Genomic DNA, 25,043 nt, shown 5'->3' on the forward strand with positions numbered 1-25,043 from the left:
CACACATCATCTGCTTTTCAGATTAGGCCCAATCTCTGGTTACTTTGTTCTTTTTCCCCATATTATTTATTGACTCCTACGCATATATTTTTTGAACGCTTAAACGGTATATTTTAAAAAAGATTATATATAGAAATTGATTGTCTTATATTTTTAAAGTAGATTTTTAACTTTATATTTTATATTATAAAATAGCTATAAAAAATCAGATAATCTTTTATCTTTATATAAAAAATATATGGTTAAATCCAAACGAAATATTTATAAATAAAAATAATTTATGAATAAAATTTTTATAAATGTATTCTTATCGATTTAAAAGCAAATACTGAAAAATAAACTTCGATGCAAAAACTTGAAAATCAATCCTAAATTTAAGCTTAAAAATTTTAAATTTTAGTTTATATTTAATAAACAGAAACTAAAATGCGCTCAACCTTTCACATTTGTAGTTTGACTGAAAAACGGCTACGATTTCTGCAACCCTTCCATCAAAAGCAGCCAGAATCTTACCATACCGGTACACGCGTGCACCACGCCATTCACGCGATGCCTCACTCCCAGGAAGAGAAAAACGCACAGACGAATATACGATCCAATATCACGTGCCCACGGCGTACGCAGCATAGCAGCAAACAAAACGAGCGGCAAAAACCGTACGCGACGACGGGTACGTGGGGTCGTGTGCCGCTTTTCCCCGTTCTGCACTCCATCTCCCCCCGTGCGAGCGAGCGAGCGGTCCGTCCCGCTCGCTCGCTTCCAGATCTGGAGGCGATCCATCCATCCATCGAGACGGCGCGGCAGCAGCAACGGCAACGCGCGGAGAGAGGGACACCCAAACCGTAGCACCACCAACCCCGGCGCCCTCCGGTGCACCAATCATACGCGCACCCGCCGGCCCGCCACGCCATGGTCGGTCCCAGCCGCCAGCGACACGCCACCAGCAAATCTCCTAGCTAGCTCAGCAAGCGCCACCAACTGACGGCAACCTCTCATCAACCTCTCTCTTAGCTTCGCTGCTGCCCACTCCTCCTAAACCTGTGCAGCTCGATCTCTGCCTCGCGCGAGCCGAGGGGGGCACGGTCGCCATTGCCATTGCCCAATTTGCCGTTTCGGCTTCGAGGGTGGCTGGCTAGCTAGCTAGCATGGCGCGTGCGGCGGCGGCGGTTGCCGTGCTGGTGGTGGCGTTCGCCGCGGCGGCGACGGCGCAGATGGAGAGCTGCAACACCGAGCTGCCGTTCGTGCTCGTCGGCAACTACTCCGGGCTCGCTTGCCAGCCGGTCTGGAACAACTTCGTGCTCCGGGTACGCAGTTTTCTTGCGACTCCATTGACGAGCATTTCGTGTTCTTGCACCTGTACTTACCACCACGTAACCGAGGTTAAGTTGTGCTGCACCACAGCTGCAGTGTCGTTTGAGCAAATCTAGTTAGCTAGCTAGCTCCTCCTGACCTGTAGCTCAGTACTCTGCGTGTGCTTGCAATGAGCTAAGATCTGCAGGAATTTCAGGTGGATCTAGCATGTTCCTACCCTGCTAGTACACTGCCAACTGCCTAAGCCTAACCGAACCTGATGAGTCGTTGGAGCAGCAGTAACTTTTTCAATACCAGTAAAACAGTGAATTCGAGCCAGTTCAACAACACAATCTTCCCCAAAACAAAAAAAAAACTCAAATTATTACAATTGATTTAGATGCTACCAATCCAAAACAACCTCAATTCAAGCTCACAGGTCATAATTCGATCCTGCTGTACTCACATTCTCATCCAATGCACGCATGTATGAATGCAGTATCACCAGGACAAGAACAACGTGCTGAGGGTGGTGCTGTCGACGATGTACAGCACGGGGTGGGTGGGGATGGGGTTCTCCCGGGACGGTCTCATGGTGGGCTCGAGCGCCATGGTCGGGTGGATCGGCCGGAAGGGGCTCCCCCACGTCAAGCAGTTCTCGCTGCGCGGCAAGACCAGCGGCAAGGTCGTCGCCAACCGCGGGTTCCTCGTCTCCAACGACCGCGACCACACCGTCGTCGTGCAGCAGGCCAGGATCTACCTCGCCTTCCAGCTCAAGTTCTCCTACCGCCTCACCAGCCAGCACATCATCCTCGCCTTCGGCTCTAGCATCCCCGTCAACAACAAGCTCACCAAGCACCAGGACAAGACCTCCTTCACCTTCGACTTCACCACTGGTACGTATGCTTCTCCTCGATTTTATTTGATCCAATCTTCTCCTGTCAGTTCAGTTTGGACGGGTTTTCCATACATTTTAAGCATCACTAAGTGTGAGGTTTGGAGTGAAGTACGTCCCAGCTGGTGGTTAGATTTTTTGTACTAGCTTTGATGAATGACATGGCACCTAACTGGGGGAAACAAAAATCAAGAGTAGGACAGGAAAAACAAACTGCAGCTGAAATCTTAGTCCATCGAAAATATATGTCTTGAAAAATGAGTTGACAAGATCACTTGAACTGTAAGTAATGTGTCAATTAGCGAAAAGGTATTTGATACTTGAAGCTTCAGTCGCCACCTTTTTCTGTTGCCACATCAACATTCTTCCTTGATGGCATCATGTGTACAATTAAAAATCTTTTTTCTTAAAAGAACTACTTTTAGAAATCAATTTTTCACAGCACAGTTGATGAATCTGTAGGCAAGACTTTCACCGACGGGTCATTCCCCTACGGTCTGAGGAGGGCACACGGGGCTCTGAACCTGTTCGCGTGGGGCGTCCTGCTGCCGATCGGCGCCATCCTGGCGCGCTACTTCCGGCGGATGGACCCTCTCTGGTTCTACCTCCACGTCGGCATCCAGTTCGTCGGCTTCATCATCGGCCTCGCCGGCGTCGTCGCCGGAGTAGCCCTCTACAACAAGATCCAGGCCGACATCCCGGCACACAGGGGCCTCGGCATCTTCATCCTCGTCCTCGGCATCCTCCAGGTTTTCCATATCCCCAGCTCACTTCTTGGCTCTTGCAGAATGCAAGGTTACTGACGATGGTTTCTGAACTTGATGAACTGTGCTTTCAGATTTTGGCGTTCTTCCTTCGTCCCAACACCGACTCCAAGTACCGTAAGTATTGGAACTGGTACCACCACTGGTCGGGCAGGCTGTTGCTGTTCTTCGCCGCCGTCAACATCGTGCTCGGGATCCACGTCGGCGGCGGTGACAACTCGTGGAAGATCGGGTACGGATTCAACCTCGCCATCCTCCTGCTCGCCGTCATCGGGCTGGAGTTCATGCTGTGGACGAGGTGGTCCAAGGACAGCGAGCCCACGCCCTCGTACTAGGCGCAGCTAGCGCCGGCAGGGCACGCCGGCGGTCGAGGCGTCGATGCCGCGAATCCACACTATTTTTTGGTTTTTTTTCTGCCCCCCTCCTGTGGGTGCTGATTGTGTCTTAGCTCCACCTGCTGATTGTGTCTTAGCTCCGGTGGTGTTGTGATATTTTTTTTTTGGGCATTCTCTGTGCTGGTCGATTTTCTCTACGTTGCTGTCAAATGAAAAAGTGTAAGTGTGAGCAGGTGCAATTGCACTATTGATAGGTTTAGCTTTTGTTTATGAGGTGCGGTCCTGGTGAGCCCCGGTGTATCCGAGGTGGAAAATGACGTGCTTAAGCAGCAAAAGTCACCGCCGTTCACTGCTTACCATAGACAGTATATTTCACGATTTTCAGGACATCTAAATTTGCAAACTTGATACACCGGTAGTGTTGTGGTAGACTTTGTCTCCATCAAACAAATATTGAACAAAGTATAAACCTGTCCAAATTCAAAAAATAACTATTTGAAGTTTATATTTGTATTCGAAAAAAGTAATGGATATACTCCCTCCATAAAGAAAACTCTAGTTTTAACCCACCCAAACATACCAAAACAAAGACAAACAGAGTATAATGACATTTACTTTAAAAACTCCTGTTCCCTCCATCTCATCTCAAAGTATAAACACTTAATACATTTGAATATTCCACCGTAATATTGGACACTATTGACAACATAACTTTTCCCATGGGTGACGTCTCATTTAAAATATTTTAAATTTTATTCTTACATCCTTCCATGGTTTCACCATGCCCATTTTTTATTTATTAAGGGACAACGTATTTTTTCCTTCTTAACCATAATCTTGTTAAACAATATAGAAATGTTTATATTTTAAAATGGATGGAAAATGTAATTGTCCCTAACTTTCATAAACTGCCATAATTCGTCTCTCATTTTAACAAACACCAATGTACTTAGTTAATTTTACAAACTCCAATGCATTAATGACAAAAAAAAAAGTCTCTTGGGACAACTGTGGAGGATAAAAAATAATGTTATTTTTGAAACGGAGTGATGCAATTAAAAAACTAATTTGTAAATAAAAATTTTAATGATATAAAATTGAATACTGAAAAATAAATTAGAATAAATAATCTAGAATTAACTATAAATTGTAGTTTTAAAACTTAAATTTGGCTTATAAACGAAAATATAAGGGGCTGCATGTCCACACCCGGAACGGTCGAACAGATCACCGCCCAAGATTGGAGCAGGCTGCGAGGGGTGCGCGGCTGGCTCAGGTTCGTACGGGCCGCGCGGTGCCGCCCAACCCAGCAAAAGCAAAGCAAATTAGCCGCAGCAGCCCACGCGCAGCCATGCTTCCACGCGGCCCGCTGCATGGCACACCGCGCAGTCCGCAATGGCGCGATCCGCAGTTCCGCGTCAGCGACTGCAACCGCTGGCTGTGGCCGTGTGGCGTGGCTCATGGCTGCCCTCGCTGCGGTCAGCGTGTTGGGGGTGTGGACTGGCTAGTTTGCGCGAGACGATTTGCTACCCAAGCCCCAAGGCAAAACCAGTTTCTGGTTTCGTACCAGCGAGGCAAGGAAACCGATCCAACTGCAACAGAGCCTAACCGTACATTAAGGTTTGGGTATTTTGTAAAAACTTGAGGCAATTCTTGAGGGGGATTAAAACCTTAAAATGTGTATCTCCACTGTTCTGTCCGGCTCGATAATTGCTGATGTTTAGGAATGATACGATCTTCGAAGCATATATATATATATATATATAAGTAAATTAATTAATTTTATAAAAATATTTTCTAAGACTAATCAATACACCGTGTTCTAGTGTTGTGAAGCTAAATATTTAAAAAAATTAATAGTTAAATTCTAATAGTTTGATTTTAAATATGTCAAAAAAATGTCAAGAATTAACCATATGAAGTACAGTAAAAGCGAAGTAGCCATTATTCCTTTCTACCCTCCCATCCACAAAACCGATGTTCCCATGATTTAAGAGAAAACCGGAAAAAAAGCTAACATTTGTCTGTCCTTCTCGAAATCATGTTGCAATCCATGAAATGTTAACTAATGAATTTGTTGAATGTGCCCCATTTATTTATTGCTGTTATGAATTAAACTAGCGAATGTCCCATCAATTACGCGGCTGTCATATGTATAAATTTATGAGTTATTTTAATTTAGTGTAAAATTTTGATACCTTAAGATACATTGCAACTCGAGATATTAAATTTTTGTAAAAAAAAACTCCACGTTATACTATATAGCACATTATATGCGCTTTTGTATACTCGCCTACCCACGCGACCAGTGCCCGCCGCCCTCTTCGTTGGTATTGAGATATGTTTGGATACTGTATTTTGTTTGCAGCCTTTGAAATTGTTTGGCTACGGCGGGTCTGTTTCAACCACTACTCTTAATCACTTTTAGACCGGAGTTTGGTTCAACAGTATATCTTTACCAAATTTTTATTAGAACAATATAATAATTATATCAATTCAATAACTCTCTGATACCTATTATATCCAACTGATCTATACCATTGTAATCAACCATATCATGGTGTAAATAATTATCTTTTTTCTCTTTACAAACCGGTGAGGAAGTAGTTTGTTCAAGGGGAATCCATATCCGAATAGGACACTGCAGCGATGTGCTTGCCGAGAACATACATGTTCCATAAGGAAATTTCGGTTTAGATTCTATCTGTATGTAGTCGATTTCAACCGCTATAGCTTGGTCTAACCATGATCTAACAATCAATATCTATCTTTTTTTTAATTAATGTGATAATTTCTAACCTTTAGAACGAACGTGGTGGTTTCTTTTTGAGCTATCTTCGTAACATAATAGATGACTTGTTTACTTTTGAACCCAACTATGGTTGTGTTTATTTCTTGGTGTTGGAAACTCTTCCCCTCTAGCATGCAAAACAAAGCTTAATATTGTTTTTAATCAAACAATAATTTAAAACAAAAAAGATTAATATTGTTTTTAAAGTAACGTTTCTTTGCCTTTCTTTGTAGAAATGGTATCGCAGTTTAGGAAGTGTAAACGTGGGAAACGAGTGAGGGAACCTCTAACGTCGAATATAGACCATATTTTTTTATATCTAGGCCCCTAGTCTTCATTTTGTTTTCCCATAATAGTATTCTAAATTTTGATTAAGTTTATTTCCTCTTGGAATATTCCATTATGGGTATCCCAGACTGGCAATGGTTTAATGCCATTATAGCAAATTAACTTGCATCCTAATTGTGGGTGGCTTGCTTACATAGACCATATTTTTTGACATTACAAAGTTGGCGATTATAAATTACCATATAAAGAACAAATTTTTATCATGGGTATTGAATTTGATGATTGTGTGACAAGTGGTAATGCATGAAATACTTTGTGTGTCTTTCTCTACTTATGTACCTAATCTCGTAGATACACCCTAATGGTGTTGATAGTCACATAGTACATACAATAGTTAGAGATATATTAGGACAAAATAGAATTGCATCAAACACTTCCTTATCACTTTAATCTTTGTATATAAACCACAACTCGAGGCTCAACACAACGACCAACATTACACTCTACATCTCTCTCATACAAGCATTCGTACTATCAAAGTGTGTGATCTAACGCCACTCCCCACCACTACCCCATGAGTGTGGGTCTCTTGGGGATGGTTCACCTCATAAAGGCTTTTCCCTTATTCACCTAATGATGAACCGCTCTATTGGCTGCATTAATACATTTGATAGGCAGTCCAAAGACCTTGTCTATGTTGCCCGCTCACCCTAGGGAGGTGACCACTAGCATCGAAGAATGGAGCCCTGCCGCTAACCACATTAGCTTTCTTCAATGTCCTCTGTTGCCCGCTTCACCCAGATCAACTTTGGCTTTGCTTTGCCATATTCTCCCAAGCTTCAGTTTCTTGCCCCGCTTGCGCTACCCTAGCCTTGTATTTTGGCACCGCCATCAAGGAGGGAAGGGGTAAGGGGGTGTCTCCTCTATTATTCTAGAATTTCTTTGGTATCCTTCTACTCCACTTTTATTATGACTCCAAAAAAGTTATTGAAGTATATGTCCGTGTTTTCTCTTGGAGGTCTAAGGCATCTTGTATGTTCATCTATATTTTTTCTCAGAAGTATTATTACAAATTCATTTACTTTTTCTATAATAGAAATAAACACCCCAATTTGCTATTTCCACTTCATATAGGGCCTCGCTATTCATGACATTTAATTGGCGGTATCTTTATGTGTTTGTTTTCTTCGGTGGTGCCTAAAGTATGAGCACTGGTGGAGGCATAAGAAATCAAAGCATTGCTCCAATAGAACATGTGCATACATAATCAATCTATAGGATTTTACCAATGCTAGTTTGTCCTAAAAGTTCTTTCCGTCAAACTTTAGCCAAAAGTTCTTCAGTTTCCTCTTTAGTATACTATGACTTAAGAATTTATTCAAAATTCATGTACTTTTTCTATAATAGAACCAACCACATGAAATTTCCCCGTTTCCACTTTCCATAGGGCCTCACTACTGATGTCACTCGGTTGTCACATTTTCTTGTTACTTAGTTTTCCCAAATCATCAAGATATCAATCCATTCTTCATATAGAATAGGAACACAACTCTTCAAATAGTTGGACTCATTTATCGAAATGGGATATGAATTTGTGACCACATGATTAGAATCCAACGTGCCATAGTCCTTCCATTTTACATATTGTCTCGTTTGGACGTATCTACCGAACATGGCAATTTCAGCTGTGAGCTCACGATATCACCACCTCCCCGCTCCTTCCTTTATCACACGTATCGCCGCCCGCCTCCACCTCCCCACTTACGGCCACCGGTTGGTACAGACGTTATATACCTCCTCCATCTGCCGGTCTACTTACATTTCCCTGTCTCTATTGCCCTTGCACCGTTCTTCTTCGCCTATGGCGATTTCCGTCGCTAGATCCCCCAACCCCAACCCCGCTATCGTCACGGGACCGCTAGCTCTTGATACCCTTGATGTTTCCTCTACCTTCCCCCTCTCTCCATGCAACTTCGTTCCTGCCACCATCGCCTTGCCATGCCTCATCGGTCGGCACGGGAGGTGCTACCTTCTTCATCGAAGTTCATCGGGCTTGCTAGAGACGGGGGAAGTTACTACGTCATGAACTGCACAATAAATCATGAGGTTAGCGATCTGCAAGATTTTGGTCCTAATTTTCGTTCTAATATTCTTTAGCAATTCCGTTTAGTCGATCCCGCTACTTACTTTGCCACTCCAAAGAAATCTTGGGCATTGGTTAGTTCCTAAACAACATTCCTTGTTTTCTACTTATTGTATTTTTTTAATTTCTTAGTTTTCTTAACTCGCATGGTAAAGATGGCTTATCTCTACGTTGAGTCAATCCATTCCTCGTACAGAACAGATGCCTAGGAAATCCATCTATAGAATTTTACCATTGCCATTAGTTTGTTCTAAAAGTTCTAAGCGTCCTATATTTAGGCAAAAAAAAATATTTTTTCATGGTAACTGAACACTGAAAAGTAGGAAACACTGGAAACCGGCGTCTCCTAGCACCCCCGCTCACATGATCCGTCAAGCCGTGACGTGGAGGTGGATAAGCACGTCCACGTCCTCACGCTATCCAATCCTGGCCGTCCATTCACAAGTTACGACCCCAGCGTCACGTCTTCTCTTACCTGAATCTCACGAGGGGTATCACACACTGCTTTCCTGGGCCCACGTAGTTGCTGGCCCCACACGGCAGCGACCATTTTTGTCCGGGCGGGTGGTGAGCTGGGACCCAATGTCAGAGAGTGGATCATGTGGGGTGTCACTGGGCTGGGTGGCGTTAGGCATTTTTATCGGTTGGCTTGCAGAACGGCGCAGAGAGCACGGGGATGAACTGAAGAAGACGCGTGGTTATGCAATCCGGCCCCGGAATTCTGAGCTAATCGCGCGGTGTGGCATGGAGCAGGTTTATGCATTAGCGCAGGGGATTTGGGGCTAATCACACGGCGTGCCATTGGATGATTTTCCGCGGACGCCACTGGTTCTTGCGCTAATCACATCTACGCCCTACCCTTGCGGGTGCACTTGGTTGCAGCCTCAGATGTGGCAGAAGTGAGAATAGGTGCGGAGAATGGAGGGCATTGTTGGAAGAGTGGAAACGATAAAGCCTCGGGCCGTCAGGCTCGGGTTGGTTCTTCTTCTTCATCGCCATTGCTGCTGCTCGCTGCTTCTCTCTGGTCGCGAGCGCTGTCAGATTCACCAAGAAACTCCTTTCTCCTGTGCAATTTCTCCTCAGTTTCTCGGTTCGAGATGTTTGATCTGTAGAGTGGGGCAGCGCAGAGGTGGGAGGCAGTGTGTGTGATTGGGGGCGGAAACTGGGAGGAGGGGTAGGGGGAGGAAGGCCGATTTGATGCGTGGCTCCGGCGAGGCCGTCGCCGTTGCTCGAGACGTCGCGTCGTCGAGCCCAGCGAAACCCCCATCGGCATTGGACATGATGAGGTAGGGCTTGGAATCTCGCAATCCTTTTGATGCGTTCGTCGCTGCCGTTGAAAATTTCTGCTGCGGTGTTTCGTTCGAGAGATCAAGGTGTGATTTTTTTTTCTTCCTCTCGATTCGTTCTGTTTGTGTCGCTTCGGCTCTCGCCGGCCGATTTAGGCAAGTTAGTTCTATCCTTTTTCTTTCTCATCGTCGGTTTTGTGTTCGTTTCCTTGCCGTCTTGATTTCCTGGTTTCACAAAAGGCATCCTTTGATCTGTGTTTGTCCATTTGTCTGGTCGAATTCTTCACTTTCGGTCGCTTCTATCGTCGTTGAAGTAAATTCGTTGCCTTTTTCCCCATTTCATGGCTACTTTGACTGGTTTCTGAGTAACCAATCGATTTCGTTTTGTTCTTGTTCTTCGTCGGCTCCGTGCTGCTGGAGATGAAAGTGCTCATGGCTGACGATTTTTCGTTTCTCGAGTGATTGTTTCACATCTCGACGATTTTCATCGGGATTTCGAGTTTGTGTGGTGTGCTGGTTTGCGTCGAACAGATCTCTGAATCGTTAGTTGGGTATTCGATTTCGCGGTTTGTAGACTGGGGGGTGTTCTAGTGTTTTTTCTGTCTCGAATTCTCGCCAAAAGGAGAGTTTTTGCTGTTCGTTTCGTCCTCCATTCTGAAAGGACGACCTTGTTCTTGTCTGATCCAATCGCTCTTGCGTTTTTGTGGCTGTTTTGATTTTGCTGCAGATTTCAGAGAGTCGGTCCGGATTGTCTCCCGCTCCCCAATGGCAGCGGCGGCAGCGGGAGCCGGAAGCCGACGGCGGCGACCAGATCGAGCAAGGACGACGACTCCCCGGCCGCCGCCAGCGACAGCAAGGGCATCGGACCGTACCTCGCTAGCGCATCGGCGTCGGTCGAGTCTAAGCCGCGCACTCGAGCTCCGCCGCCGCCGCAGCCTCCACAGGCGGCGGCGCCGGCCCCGGCCCCGCCGTCGTCCTCAACGGCGGCCGCAGGAAGGAGCCCTGCGCGCGACCACGGCCACCACACCTCCGACTTCGCCGACCCCACCTCCCCGACCTCCACCGGCGGCGCCGGCGGCGCCGTGACCGACTCCGCCGTGCTGCTCCAGTGGGGCCACAACAAGCGCTCGCGCGGGCGGCGCGACGCGTCCGCCTCCGCCTCGTCGGCCTCAGCGGCCGCGCCCTCCCCCCAGCGCCGCCAGGCCGCGGCCGGCGCGGTCAAGATCCAGCGCCGGTCATCAGCACCCGCGGAGAAGCTGATGCCGCCGCCGAGCACGACGCCCTCCCGCGGCTCCACCCTCCGCGTCGCCTCCTCCCTCCCGGCCCGCGGCAGCGCCGGAGACGCCGCCCACCACCACGGCCGCACCACCCTCCCCCACCACAGGTAGTACTCACGCACTCACCCCATCCATCCTTCCTTCAGTGGATTGCCTGGCCGGGCGTCGTCGTCGTCGTCTTCGTCCTCTTTTCCTTTCCTCGATTTTTTTTTCTCTTCCGCTTTTGCCCCTCGGACCGAGCCGTATTCCGGCTCGTGGGCTCGCGTCGTCGCCGGCGTCGGGTCGCTTCCGGTTTGGTTCTTGTAGTGGGCTCGGTTCGGGTCTCCCGCCCTCTCACACTCTGGTGGTGAGCTGAGCTGTCACGCCCCCTCCATCTTTAGCAACCGAGGTGCGTTTAGATGATAAGATACCTTCTCAACTTTTATTTCAACACCCTTTTTTTAATTTTTTGTAAACACCAATAGCAACGATTTTTTTTTTCTTATGATAGTATGTAGTATTAGCAAACATCCACTCTGTTGCTCCAGCTTTTAGAATAGGGGCTTTGCAAAAAAGTTTTTCTCATTGACGATTTTTCAGATCCTTTAGGCAACAAATTTTGTACTGGCTTCTGTCACCCATGTCCATACCAGGATCATTGAACGGGAAGAGAGCACTTTCCCCTCTTTTCTTGGCTAATCTGTGGGGGCGCATCCCTTCATGTCGATCTAACACTTCATCACCATTTCCAATCCGTGTCCATTAATGGTTTCCTCTTGGTTCATCCGGGTGGTGACGTGTCGTGTGTGTGAGAGAACTATCAACAGTGACATCAACAGCAGGAGCTGATATAGAAGGTCTTGGTGTAAATATGGGTATAAAATAGGACACACACATGCATACACCCCATCTCATTCTCATCTCTGCCGCTTTATGCGGGTGTCATCTGGCAGTGACTTTGCCGGTGCTTTGCTTTGCTCATCTGCATCCACCATTGCTCCTTACTCCTGTTGATAGAGCTGGAGTAAATTTGATACTAGAAAGAAAAGTTTCTGTTTTTTTTTTTTTGTGATTTGTCTCCAGCAACCACCGGTGCAGTGGCGACTTTGGTTTCTGCTGCTGTTTGTTGCTGGGATTTTGACAGTATGATGATGGTGATCAGATCCGGCGAGCAGTCGGCGACGAAGGCGGAGAAGCAGCAGCATCGGCCGGCGTCGGACAGCAAGGCGCACAGGGCGGAGGTGGTCATGGCTTTGGCCAAGGCGGACTCCAAGTTCCAGCATCACGCCGGCGGCAGCGGCCACAGCCAGGCCGCCGCCGATCACCACGGCCCAAGCTCGTCGTCGAAGGCGGCGGCGGCGGCGACGCCGGTCACGCAGAAGTTCGAGCTGCCGCGGATCTACACGACGCTGTCGCGCAAGGAGAAGGAGGAGGACTTCATGGCCATGAAAGGCACCAAGCTGCCGCAGCGACCCAAGAAGAGGCCCAAGCTTGTCGAGAAGCAAGTCAACGTATGGATATTCCACTCACACACCACTGCTACTACCAACTAACACCAACGAAATTATTTTTTTTTCGTAATCGTCTCAACAAAACTGACATGATATCCTGCATTTTTCTTTCTTTTATCGCTGTATCTCTGCAGTTCATCTGCCCAGGAATGTGGCTCTCGGATGTGACCAGATCCAAGTATATCGTCCGCGAGAAGAAGTGCACCAAGAAGGTACGCACAGATGCTGCATCAATTTTATCCACATTCATCCACTTCCTACGATTTGCATTAGGTCAGAAAGGTGCCCAAAAATCGATAGGTTCAGTAATAAATATTTAGAATGCACGAACTTAGCTAGAATTTGGGGGAATTTCTCCCGGTCGAAATGGGCTTTGGCTGAAATTACCGCGAAAGCCCGGGCAAAAAAGCATCAAAGCGAAGAGCGGGCAGAAAGAAAAGCGAAAGGAACCCGCCCGTCCGTCCCCTATGTCGAGTGGGGCCAACGCCCGTGAATGCGCGAGGGAGGGTGCTCATTGATGACTGTGCTTAACCTGCATCTCCGCACTTTATTATCTTTTGCCGACGGCGAGTGGGCGGGCGTGGGCCCCGGCTGGCAGCGTCCGAGGCATGTTGTCCTAGTCACCCTGCAAGTGGGACCCACCCCAAGGTTCGGTTCTGGGTCGCTGACACGTTGGCCCCAACTCGCAGTCTTGCTGCTGCTGGCGTGTTCTTTGCACTAGGATGGTGTATGTTTGGACACGTAATCAGCATCAACTGGATTGCCTTTAGTCGACTTGTCTAATTACTTGTGCCAAGTAGACATATTTCAGCCCAATCAGTTTGCTTTTAATAAACATAAGCGAAACTACTTAATAACAATTGAAAAATAATTTAATAACAATTGAAAAATAATTTATAAGTAAACTTTATATATGTGTCCTTAGCCATCTAAAATAAAGGTTAAAAAATAAAGTACTTTAATAACACCCAAAATTAACTTTAAATTTATGTTTTAAATTTAAAATTTGGTTTATAAACATAAGTAAAAATATGTGGGCAAATTCTGTTGTGTTGTACTCTGCTGTTTAGTTGTGTCGTGCAAATCTGCGTTGGCCTGACGAGAAATCTCTCTCTTTTCTTTTTGGCTCTTCAACTCCGCAGCAACAGAAGTACAGGGGCCTGAAAGGGATGGAGAGCATGGACAGCGACTCCGACTGATCGCGCAAGCCTGGAGCGGAGCGCGCCCACAGGTGGGTGAATTTGCTGGCATCATCTAGAGAAAAATCGCGGAAAAAGGGAAAGTGAAGATCAGTAGAGGGGAGGAAGAAGAAGACGAGGAGAGGTCAGGGATGGATGGATGGCGATGCATGAGCCCTCTTTGGGTTAGGAGAAAAACAAAACAAAAAACAACAACAAAAAAAAGATGAAGAGAACTTTCATTGGGCTGTTCCTTCGATTCCATTTTGTATATCTGGGTGGTTAGGGGCGCCTCTTTTTTTTTTTCCTTTTCCTTCTCATTTTTTCCTCCTCTTTTTTTGGTGACATTTGGTGGGTTACATCCATGGCTATTTCCATGTGGTGATGGTGGTGGGCTGTGCATAGTTTTAGACTCTCAGGAAGAAGAAAGGAGAAGACTGATGTTAGCTCGCTCGCTCGGTTCTGCTTATCATTCTTTTTTTTCTTTTCTTTTGTTTGGCATCGACTACCTGCGTTCTTGATCACCGTGCACCGCCACATAGGAATATTTGCCGGCAACCCCGTACGGCTTCAGCAGATGCAGATCTACCTCTCGTTATATCATGCCACAAGAAGCGACGTGACCCGTGGTCACAGCTTTGCGGCTAATGTAGCTGTGGGGATCATGATCTCGCCAGGAGCTCCATTGTCTCGTGTTGGAAACTTGGTATCACAGTTTGTGTAAATGTGAACTTGTTTTTTTTTTATTTAGATGAGACCACACTTAGTTAAAAGGTTAGTGATCTCAATGGGCTGGTGCACTGGTCGCAACTCCTTGAGAATTTGGGATGCCCTCAGAGCCCAGGGGTAGCAGTCACCAGCAGCCATATTCTTTTTTTGGTGAAACTAATCACTGCTGGTCTACGAGGAAATCATGGTTCATGTAATTGATGGTTACTGAGAGGACAGGACAGGGCACGGGCAATGTTGGTGCTTGATTTGGGGCTCTGTGTGAAGACAGAACAGAAGTAACAGTACTTGCTACGAGCGTAAGAGTATTTGCCGCTTCTTTTTGGGACTTTGGGTGATGAAGGTGACACTAACCACCACTGGTCTACAAAATGCACAAGATGCAGTACTCGTTACAATGCAGGCAGATTAGCCGTTCGACCAAGTGCTACAGATTAGTGTTGGGTGACACTGACACAGTTTGGTGGAGTGCTGCCTGCTCACCAAACGGCTTTGGATCCTTCTCTGCATGGACATCCACATCCGTGCAAGTGTGCAACAAACAAAAGGAAGCTCGGGTTGCCTCGTCCACGGCCGAAACGGCAAAAAAAGAGTCCCCTGCACAGCTGCACTGCCACTTGCTTTCTGCGTGGTGGGATCTCATCGGCGTGTCGGCGGCCTGGGCAGCGAGACGACGCCGTGCCGCCGGCCGGTGACCGCTTTCGTGTGCTGTGGCTGGACGGCGGCCGGCCGGGCCGACGGGAGCCACGGCGAGCGAGACGTCAACGAACCAACCGGCCGGTACGTGGCGTTCGCCATCGCCGGCGCTGTGACTGACGGATAGTCCGAGACGGCGAGAACGACGTGCGGCTGGTCCTCCTCCTCGTCCTGGATCACCCGTCGCGTCTCCCCCGGCGGGGCGCAGAAAACGTCAAGCTTTTAAACTCAAATCCAAACCCTTGTTCGCCGGAGGTTGCGCCCCGGCCTCCGGACTTGAGGTAGATATATAGTGGTAGTAGTAGTAGTATGATGATCCGTGGTCCACGGCGATCGACAGCGCGGAGCCGGCGATCGATTCGATTTTATGAATGAAATCCATACGCAGCGTACGACTGTTGGTCGGTCTCAGCTTGATGAATGGATGTAGCCATTTACTGAGAAAATTTTCAGGACCATCTCGTGAGAATTTCTCTACGGCCTTGTTTAGAGGGATTTTGGCAGCTTATGGTTCTTGCAAAATCCCCAAATAGCATTTGGATTGTAAGAATGTTGTTGTTAAAATCCGCCTGCTTTTCGTAGTCTTAAACTCACTTGAATATGATTACATCTTGGTTGGGCATAATTGAGGATGTATAGGTTACCAGTGTAAACTGATAACCTTAAAATTATTTGTTTCTTTTGGTCCGTGATTGAGTACTTGCCTAATTTAAGCCGATACTGCTCCATCCTAAACGATAATGGCACACACAAAAGTGCCTATTAGCTGACTATCTCAATCGTCACGTAAACAAATTTGGTGATGTGGAGGAAAGAAAGCGAATGAGAGAGATCATGTATGGCAACGGCTTAGAGTCGACTCATAGCATTTATTAAAGAAAACTTTCTTCCATGAGAATATATAAAAAGAAAACTAGTTTAATAAAAAATATTTTATTGCATTAATGAAAAGATCACACCTGACTCTATCTTTGCATGTATCTTTTTAAAATAGATTCTTGTTGTTAACGTAGCTTGAGATAGAGCTCACAATGGACTCTACTGTTGAACATGCCCTAACGAGATGGAAGATCGACGACCTGTGGATGCGATTAATAAACTCAATGCCTCATGTTTTTCTATTTGTCGAATTTGTGGCGTCTATTTAATCTTTTAAGCATTGCTGGAAAAATTGCCTGCCTTGATGGAATTTGTGACTTGAATTTATATTCGAATCTGTTGAGCATTTATGAGAAGTTTCAATTGTGCTACATCATTTTTCTCCTGTTCAATGGTCTGTCTTTCTTTTTCCTCCATCAACCTCATTTTTTTCTGCTTTGCTTATAAATCAAAATTTGAATTTCCAATCTTAAATTTGGGTCTATTTCTAGGGTCCTTTTATCGTAGTTTATTTTTAGCTTTTGCTTATAGATCATTAACAACAATAAAAGTTTTATTCACAAATTATTTTTTATTTGTAAATACGCTGGTTACGCTTTTTCACGATAAAATCCAAACAATTAGGGACCTTGTGTTCTCGCTAGAACTCTTCTTTTTCTTTTTTTTTTCTTTTGTGTTCTCGCTAGTAGTTGTTCGCTAGTTCCGGTGCATTAGATGAAGCACAAAGGTCAAAGGACAAGATCAGCTCTTCTCTTCGCCGTTTTTTCAACTTTAGGATGCATGTCTTCTACGTTTGCCTGATAATTTCTGAAATGTCCGTCGTGTTTGAGTTATTTCAGTGCAGTTCAGCCATAAATTTTCCTGATGAGTTTGTTATCACCCAGGGAGATCGAGATACATCATGTCAAATTCAGCTAGGGCTATAGAGATGCTTTCGATACGATGGGCCGGAATCCCATTTTGCCCATACACGTGAATGGGCCGTACTTGGGCCTGGCCGAAAGGGGGCCCAACTTTACGGGCCGGAAACGCGGCCCACCCGCTAACCTAAAAGGCGGCAGGCCAATTTCAGAGCCTCGCCACCGATCTCCCTCTCTCGATCTCTCGCCCGCACCGCCGCCGCCGCCGCCGCCGCCACCACTGCAGCTTGCCGCCGGCTCCTCCTCCTCCTCCTCTTCCTCCACGCCGACGAGATGGTGCGTATTCCCTTGTCTACTCGATGGCTCCTCTGATCCTTGCTCCCCCCACGGCTGCATAGCCTTAGGTTTTTGGCCATTTCTCGTCGGAGCCTTCGTGATGATTTGGGTTTTATGCGAGTGACGCCGCGCCATGGAGATATGGCCTTTTCAGTTGTATCTTCCGATGGTTTTGGCTTGTTTAGAGTGTAATGATGCTCATAGTCATCTGCTGTTCGTTAGATCCAGGGGTTTTGCTTTTGCGATTCGTTTTTGTGCTTGATATGAACTGTGCCACTTGAAATCTGACGGCACTATTACTTGTTGGAAATGCTAGCTGCTGCCATCCGAAATGCCTGATGAATTAAGTTATACTGATTGCTTGAGCTCAAATGTTCGATGATGTCCATATCCTCTATAAAAACCGGAACACCTGTAGCATCTAACAGCTCAATCGATCTTGCTCATAGTGGGCAGGCATTTCATCCTCCGGTCCATTACATCCCTGTTTGAGTTGTTGCTAATTTGTCATTTTTTCTCTCCCCTTCGCACCTCGCTGTCGTTTGTGTGTTTCATTTGACTGTCCTTGTATATTTCAGGTTGAGAGATTGCTCAAGGATGATGCCACCGAGGAGAAAGGAGAGCGTGCCAGGATGGTGAGTTCAAAATTGTGGCCCCTTCAATCCATCCATCCTTGTTTCTGCAATGTTTTGCTATGATGTTACATCCATTCACATCACGTTTCCTTGGGTCCTGCAGTACCAAATGCTGCCTTTAATTTGATAGAACGACCAAATGCACTCTAATTCCTGGTTCTTTCTCACCCTTACAATTTAACAACCAAAAACTCTCTACCTGGTTTGTCTCCCAATGCTGACCAACCTTTTCTGCCTTGCTGATAATGCTTTACTAGTAATACAGATTGCTTTTCAAGTCACAACATTACATTTACTAGTATATCTGATCGGATTCTCATTCAGGATTGGTGAATGATCTGATAATAACGAAAATTATTAGACTCAATACTTTTTCAATCGTGTCTTGCATGCCTAACCTTTTTATTATTTAGGCATCCTTCATTGGTGCTATGGCAATAGCGGACTTGGTCAAGACCACTTTGGGGCCAAAAGGAATGGTATGCTCAAAAATCTAAAGCATCTGGTTTCCTTCATTTTTTTTTAAAAAAACCACCACTCCTGGTGTTGGCTCAAGTTTTTATCCATTCATCAAGTGGCACATTTGTAACCACATAAACTGGCTGTACTCAGGACAAGATCCTTCAATCAACTGGCAGGGGACGCAGCGTTACTGTTACAAATGATGGTGCTACGATTCTGAAGTCTCTTCATATCGACAACCCAGCTGCCAAGGTCCTTGTTGGTATCCTTTAATTTCACCTTTTTGATTGCTACATCCTTTTGGTAATATCACTATTCTAAACCTCTCTCTCTCTCATATGTATGAAGTATTTTTTGACTTCATATTTTTCCTAAATTATTGGATCTTGTTGTTGGCTACTCTTTACCCCCCCCCCCCCCCCCCCCCCCCCTAAATTATTGGATCTTGTTGTTGGCCACTCCTTATAATGCAAAAAAAAAAGTCATTCCTTAATATGGGCTCAGACATCTCAAAAGTACAAGATGACGAAGTGGGTGATGGAACTACTTCTGTTGTTGTTTTGGCTGGTGAGCTTTTGAGGGAAGCTGAAAAGTTGGTAAATATGAAGATACATCCAATGACAATTATTGCAGGTATATCTCAATTCTATCAATACACACCAGAAGATCTATGCCATGCATGCAGGAGTTTATTACTTAACAATATCACTCATATTTAATTGGAGTTTAGCTTATCTGCTCACTTTTTAAGTCATCATTTATATCCCAATTGGAGTAGATTGTACCCAGGAGAATTATGTGCAATGCAGTGCACATATTCTTCGCTAGCAAGTTTGTAGTGTTGTTGTCTTCAATTGCTCATAGGCTGTCTTAAAAAACAAAAATGTTTGCAAGGAGTTCATGTTCATCCCTGTTGTGTAGACGTGTGATTCACCATCACTGTCTGTACACATGGGTCACCTTAACCTTTTTATTTTTGGTCCAATGGATTTGTTTCACTTATTTCAGGGTTCAGGATGGCTGCTGAATGTGCTCGTGATGCTTTATTACAGAGGGCCATGGATAACAAGGAAGATTCAGGTTATTTACATTTCCTTACACATGTGGTTTAGTGTTTAAACTGAAGATGACCTAGGTCTTACTTTTCCTGGCTTCATGATTTATTCATGGATGTTTGCTTATGTATCTACATTTGTTACTTGCTTATTTGTGTTAAATTGAACAACTCCTATAAATTGGTCTAGCATCTCTTCCATAAATTGAACGACCCCTATAATACTTAGCTTCAATTCCTTGTTCCTGCAGATAAATTTAGATCAGATCTTATGAACATTGCTATGACAACGTTGAGTTCGAAGATACTTTCCCAGGACAAGGAATACTTTGCTGGTCTTGCAGTTGAAGCTGTTCTAAGACTCAAGGTACTGAAATGGTTATTAATTTATACTATATTGTTGCACTTAGTAGTTTTGAACTTTTGATTTCTGATTGCTACTGCTTGCTCCGTTGTTATATTGCCTTAAATACTTTTCAGCATACTGCCATTTAAGTCACTGCAGATGCTGAGTTGTGTGTACTACCACTGAATTTCAGGGCAACACCAACTTGGAAGCAATTCAAATTCTTAAGAAAGCTGGAGGCTCTCTTAAGGACTCCTTTTTGGATGAAGGGTATGCCAGAATTGTCTTTGAAAACCTTTATTGACCCCACCAGCTGTTGGGTTCAGGAATAGAGTAGCACATGAAACTTAGACACTGCAGACTAAAGAAAATTTGAAACTATGTAGACTATCAAATGTTGAAAGCATGAACAGATCAAAACGAAGTCCCATCATGATTTTGTCTTTTGTAGGTTCATTCTAGACAAGAAAATCGGACTTGGTCAACCGAAGAGAATCGAAAATGCCAAGATTTTGGTTGCAAATACTGCTATGGACACAGACAAAGTTAAGATATATGGAGCACGTGTAAGGGTCGATTCAATGGCTAAGGTTGCTGAAATTGAAGCCGCTGAAAAGCAAAAAATGAGAGAAAAAGTGGAAAAGATCATAGGTCATGGAATCAACTGTTTCGTTAACAGGCAGTTGATCTATAACTTCCCTGAGGAACTCTTTGCAGATGCTGGCATACTGGCTATTGAGCATGCTGATTTTGAGGGTATTGAGCGGCTTGCTCTTGTCACTGGTGGTGACATCACCTCGACTTTTGACAACCCAGAGTCTGTCAAGCTTGGTCATTGCAAGGTCATTGAAGAGATTATGATTGGGGAGGACAGGCTGATTCATTTCTCTGGGGTTGAAATGGGGCAGGCCTGCACTATTGTCCTCAGAGGAGCAAGGTATGCATATGCCTATAATTGGACTCTTTTCCTTTTTTTACATTTATTTATATTCTATCTTGAGCATGTGCCAACTGTGTTTTTACCTGTAGTGAGCATGTGCTTGATGAAGCAGAGAGGTCACTGCACGATGCCTTATGTGTGCTTTCACAAACGGTGAATGACACCCGTGTGTTATATGGTGGTGGGTGGCCTGAGATGGTTATGGCTAAAGAAGTAGATGAACTGGCAAGGAAGACACCTGGGAAGAAGTCCCATGCTATTGAAGCTTTCTCCCGTGCTCTTCAGTCCATTCCAACCATCATAGCGGACAATGCTGGTCTGGATAGCGCTGACCTGATCTCTCAGCTTCGAGCAGAGCATCACAAAGAGCAGAGCACTGCTGGAATTGATGTCATTTCTGGCGGCGTAAGTTACTAGTACAGCAGTGCAAATAAGAAGTTGCATTTAGACTTATTCTAGTGGGTTGGTACTGATACTGAAGACTTGTTCTGCAGGTTGGAGACATGAAAAGGCTGGGGATATCTGAGTCGTTTAAGGCGAAGCAAGCTGTTCTTCTGTCTGCTACAGAGGCAGCAGAGATGATTCTCAGGGTCGACGAGATCGTCACTTGCGCTCCACGAAGAAGGGAGGACAGGATGTGATGTATCTGATACGTGTGTTCTTCTGAGGATGTTTGTTTGTTTCAGTATTTTGTGCCAGTTCCGTTGGTGGACATATTGGACGGCCTGGTCTGTATTATCATGAAAATTGAAAACTTGTCCTAACATCTGAACATTTGTTGAATGGGGTTTTTATTTGCTTCTTTACTCATCTCAGACTCGGTTTGATTTCACTCTTAAAAAGAGTAGTATTCTATTGTTATCTGTTTTGATCATCATTTTTTCTGTACTGAACATTCCTCCCTTTTGGTTGGGCATGTCACATGCTTACTGACAAGACTTGCATCACATCCATACTGAGCTAACCTTGGACAAAAAAGTCACTATCAATTGCATTCTTGAACTCTTTGAACTCCACTGGCCTAGATTGCTCTCATCAATGATCCATTGTTTCTTGTTTATCTGATCATCCAGTACTACACGCGCAAGTCTGCTTATTGTTCATTTGCAAAGGCAAGGGGATATAGGGGATGGTCCATGCACATGCTATGCAACACACACAGGAGAAAGTACGGCTGGAATGTAAAGCACTGTGCCTGGATAACGAGTCATCACGCGACAACAATGGATGATAAAAACAGTTTCAGAGCATGCAAGCCAGAACTAATCATACAATGCACAAACATTTCATGGAAATCACGATCTATCTCCAGCACTGACATATCACCGTCAAACAGTATGCACCCTCGTGCTAAAAAGTTAGGCTGGTTGAAGGACAGCAGGTTTGCAATGTTACATGTTTCATACCGTATATCAATAGCTTCTATACTCATTATGTTCTAAAATGTAGCTCTAGTATCCGTGATCAGCAACATAATGTGTTGAAGTTTGATTAAAAAAAATCCTGAATCAAAGTTGACTCATCATACTGATCAATATGGGTAAGAATTTAAATTCTAGACCAATAAATACTTATAAAATCCTACACATTATAAAATCCTACCAATAAATACTTATGCCGTCGTGCTCTTGACGCTCAGCTCGGCATGAGTATCAATGCTAGTATTCAAGTGTCAACGAAGCCGACACGAATTTGGTATAAATGGTAGAACGACAATTATATGCAAAACCGATATGGTTTTAGAAATGGAATTAAATGGTATGATGATGAGCTTTTACAAAACCGATACGAATTTAGATGTAAAAATAAAAGAACGTCAAGCTTTTACAAAACCGATTTGTATTTAGACATGAAAATAAATGCTAGAACGAAAAGCAGTTTTCTTTAAAAACAAAACCGACACAGATTTAGACACGAAAGTAAATGCTATTACGATAAGCATATAAAAACCAACACATATTTAGGCATGAATATAAATGCTGGCATTTCAAGTGTCAACAAAGCCAACACGAATTTGGTATAAATGGTAGAACGACAACTATATGCAATAAATGGTACGATGACGAGCTTTTACAAAACCGATACGAATTTAGACAAAAAAATAAATACCAGATGATCAATCTTTTACAAAGCCGGCACATATTAAGACATGAAAATAAATGCCAGAACGAAAAACGTTTTTTTTTAAAAAAAAACCGACACGGATTTAGACACGAAAGTAAATGCTATAACAACAAGCTTTTACAAAACCGATATGGATTTAGACCTGAAAATAAACGATACAACGACAAGTATCCATAAACAGAGAGACTACCCATACGAGGACCGAACCTCGCAACTAGCCACACCACCAACTAGCGAGCACTGCACCAAACTAAGCTAACCCATCCATCTATCAGTTACAAAGCTAAGACAGCAGGTCTACTGATCCATGCAACATTTTTGTCCCTTGCAAGTTAGCCTAATCCATGCAACATTGTATGACTCGACTACACCTAATGCGTTGCATCCTGCCATTTTTTTGATGCTTCCGTTCTCTTTTTCCTTTTGGTTGCACCGCTTCCTTCGTTTCAGCGCGGCGCGGCGCGGCGCGTCACATGGCAGGCGGCGCAGGCGCTGCCTCGTTCAAACCGCCGAGTCGACTTGGCCTCCGGCCGCGCCGCCACCTGTCAGGCTCTTGTGGACGCTGCCCTCGCCGTCGGAAGAGCTCTCCTCGGCGGCGGCGGCGGCCATGGAGGCTTTCTTGGTCTTGGCGTACTCGCCGTAGAGGTAGGAGGAGAAGCCCCACGCGCAGAGCGCGGTGGCGACGGCCTTCTCCGCGCCGAACGGGTCGCCGAACACGACGACGCCGCCGAGCACGTTGAGGGTGAGCACGGCGGCCATGCAGACGCCGCTGTGGAGCGACGAGGTGAGGTAGATGACGCCGGCGGTGCCCATGAAGCACGCCTGCCACGTCAGCACCAGGGTCGCCACCACGGCCCAGTACTGCGCCGGCGAGCCCTTCCAGTTGGACACGTCGTCCGCCACGCCCCACGACGCCGCCAGCCCGACCGCCGCGACGAGGGACGCCATTGCCTGCATCACCGCCTGCACCTCCACGGCCAGGACGAACCCGCCCGACACGGCCTCGCGGTACAGCAGCTCCATCACCGGCAGGTACGCGGAGAAGAGCCCCGCGGCGCCCAGCGTGACGACGAAGCCGAGGAGGTAGCTCTTCCCGCCGCCTCCCTCCGGCGTCTCGCCGGAGTCCCCCGAGCGGAGCGCGAGGAGCACCGAGCTGAGCGTCAAGAGCACGACGGCATTGAGGTTGACGAACGTGGCCGGGTGGCGCACGATGATGACGGCGAGCACCAGCGTGAAGGCGAGCTGCGTCGACATCAGCAGCGACGACGTCGACACCGGCAGGAGCGACGTGCTGTACGAGAAGAGCAGGTTGTTGGCCCCCATCAACGCTCCGATGACCACGCAGACGGCGAGGAACCGCCGCGAGAACCACGTGAACGGCCTCGGCGCGGCGGCAGGCCGGCCGCCGACGCCGAACACGGCGGCGACCAGCAGCGGGAACCCCGCCGACTGGACCAGCGTGACCACCCACCGGTTCCTCCCGCCGCGTATGAAGTAGAACCTCGACAGCAGGCTCGACGCCACCGACCCCACCAGCAACGCCGCGTAGTTCGCCATCAGCAGCAGCATCCTACGGCGGCGTGGCCCCCCGGCGGCGGCGATTGCCATCGATCACTCAGTGCGTCGTTATCGAGAGCAAGTGTGCGTAGGCGGCGATGGCGATGTGAGTCTCCTCGTGTTTGAGATGAAAGGGGACAAAATGGCGTATTATATAGATGATTTTTTTTCTCTCTCTTTCATTTTTTTCCAATGTGTGACGGTAGCAAATTAAAACTGAAAACATAAATGAAGAAGGCACTGAATTTGGCCACAAAAGAAGACATAATTTAACTGCTGGAGACACAAGAATGTGCTGTTCATGAGCAGATAGTTCTCAAACTGGAGAAAATAAAATCAGACATAATTATGGCTACAGATTGATACATGGTCAGTAGTCCATATCTCTTCATGATTTGATGAATTAATTTGATCGATATTCCAATGTATCCGTTATGGATTAGCTGGAATTAACGTATGAGTATATATATATTATTCAGCAATATATAGATTCCATTTTCGGTGTGAACCTGTTCTAAAATAGATGTATATATGTCTCTTCTTTATCAATGAATCGAGTTAGAGCTTATGCATTTTGTTTCTATAAACTTGCAAGATGTCCGTACTTTACAACGGCGGTAGGCTATTGAATGTTCTTAGACGACATTGGGATCTACTGTAGAAAGAAGCGGTTTTTTTTTTTACTGGT

At 45.8% G+C, this 25,043-nt stretch overlaps 4 protein-coding genes across 4 annotated transcripts; 3 read left to right on the forward strand and 1 right to left on the reverse strand.

The window, feature by feature from the left end:
- The first annotated feature begins 1,030 nt into the window (after positions 1–1,030).
- Positions 1,031–3,692, forward strand: LOC102714461 (cytochrome b561 and DOMON domain-containing protein At3g61750-like). Its single transcript, XM_006654699.3, has 4 exons — positions 1,031–1,304; positions 1,790–2,186; positions 2,648–2,934; positions 3,024–3,692. The coding sequence occupies exons 1-4, from the start codon at positions 1,146–1,148 to the stop codon at positions 3,282–3,284; spliced, it is 1,104 nt and encodes a 367-aa protein (XP_006654762.1). The 5' UTR covers positions 1,031–1,145; the 3' UTR covers positions 3,285–3,692.
- A 5,814-nt stretch (positions 3,693–9,506) lies between these two features.
- Positions 9,507–14,183, forward strand: LOC102702944 (flocculation protein FLO11). The gene is made up of 5 exons (XM_015837359.2): positions 9,507–9,792; positions 10,520–11,176; positions 12,211–12,559; positions 12,694–12,771; positions 13,702–14,183. The coding sequence occupies exons 1-5, from the start codon at positions 9,704–9,706 to the stop codon at positions 13,756–13,758; spliced, it is 1,230 nt and encodes a 409-aa protein (XP_015692845.2). The 5' UTR covers positions 9,507–9,703; the 3' UTR covers positions 13,759–14,183.
- A 2,947-nt stretch (positions 14,184–17,130) lies between these two features.
- On the forward strand, positions 17,131–21,551 carry LOC102714737 (T-complex protein 1 subunit beta-like). Its single transcript, XM_006654700.3, has 11 exons — positions 17,131–17,237; positions 17,816–17,872; positions 18,286–18,351; positions 18,485–18,596; positions 18,839–18,967; positions 19,343–19,414; positions 19,640–19,755; positions 19,928–20,004; positions 20,186–20,671; positions 20,764–21,079; positions 21,169–21,551. Exons 1-11 carry the CDS (start codon positions 17,235–17,237, stop codon positions 21,313–21,315), a joined length of 1,581 nt encoding a protein of 526 aa, XP_006654763.2. The 5' UTR covers positions 17,131–17,234; the 3' UTR covers positions 21,316–21,551.
- A 1,328-nt stretch (positions 21,552–22,879) lies between these two features.
- Positions 22,880–24,466, reverse strand: LOC102715020 (probable purine permease 4). Its single transcript, XM_006654701.3, has one exon. It carries the CDS (start codon positions 24,404–24,406, stop codon positions 23,300–23,302), a length of 1,107 nt encoding a protein of 368 aa, XP_006654764.2. The 5' UTR covers positions 24,407–24,466; the 3' UTR covers positions 22,880–23,299.
- Positions 24,467–25,043: the final 577 nt, after the last annotated feature.

Source organism: Oryza brachyantha, chromosome 5 (assembly GCF_000231095.2).
Source record: "Oryza brachyantha chromosome 5, ObraRS2, whole genome shotgun sequence".
Taxonomy (NCBI): Eukaryota; Viridiplantae; Streptophyta; class Magnoliopsida; order Poales; family Poaceae; genus Oryza; species Oryza brachyantha.

Excerpts from the sequence above, each read along its gene's own strand:
- LOC102714461 (XM_006654699.3), top strand. The coding sequence starts at position 1,146 with ATGGCGCGTGCGGCGGCGGCGGTTGCCGTGCTGGTGGTGGCGTTCGCC. Across the intron at positions 1,305-1,789 it reads GGAACAACTTCGTGCTCCGG|TATCACCAGGACAAGAACAA; the intron begins GTACGCAGTTTT and ends GTATGAATGCAG. Across the intron at positions 2,935-3,023 it reads TCGTCCTCGGCATCCTCCAG|ATTTTGGCGTTCTTCCTTCG; the intron begins GTTTTCCATATC and ends CTGTGCTTTCAG.
- LOC102702944 (XM_015837359.2), top strand. The coding sequence starts at position 9,704 with ATGCGTGGCTCCGGCGAGGCCGTCGCCGTTGCTCGAGACGTCGCGTCG. Across the intron at positions 9,793-10,519 it reads TCGGCATTGGACATGATGAG|ATTTCAGAGAGTCGGTCCGG; the intron begins GTAGGGCTTGGA and ends ATTTTGCTGCAG. Across the intron at positions 12,772-13,701 it reads AGAAGAAGTGCACCAAGAAG|CAACAGAAGTACAGGGGCCT; the intron begins GTACGCACAGAT and ends TCAACTCCGCAG.
- LOC102714737 (XM_006654700.3), top strand. Across the intron at positions 17,873-18,285 it reads AAGGAGAGCGTGCCAGGATG|GCATCCTTCATTGGTGCTAT; the intron begins GTGAGTTCAAAA and ends TTTATTATTTAG. Across the intron at positions 21,080-21,168 it reads TTGATGTCATTTCTGGCGGC|GTTGGAGACATGAAAAGGCT; the intron begins GTAAGTTACTAG and ends CTTGTTCTGCAG.
- LOC102715020 (XM_006654701.3), bottom strand. The coding sequence starts at position 24,406 with ATGGCAATCGCCGCCGCCGGGGGGCCACGCCGCCGTAGGATGCTGCTG.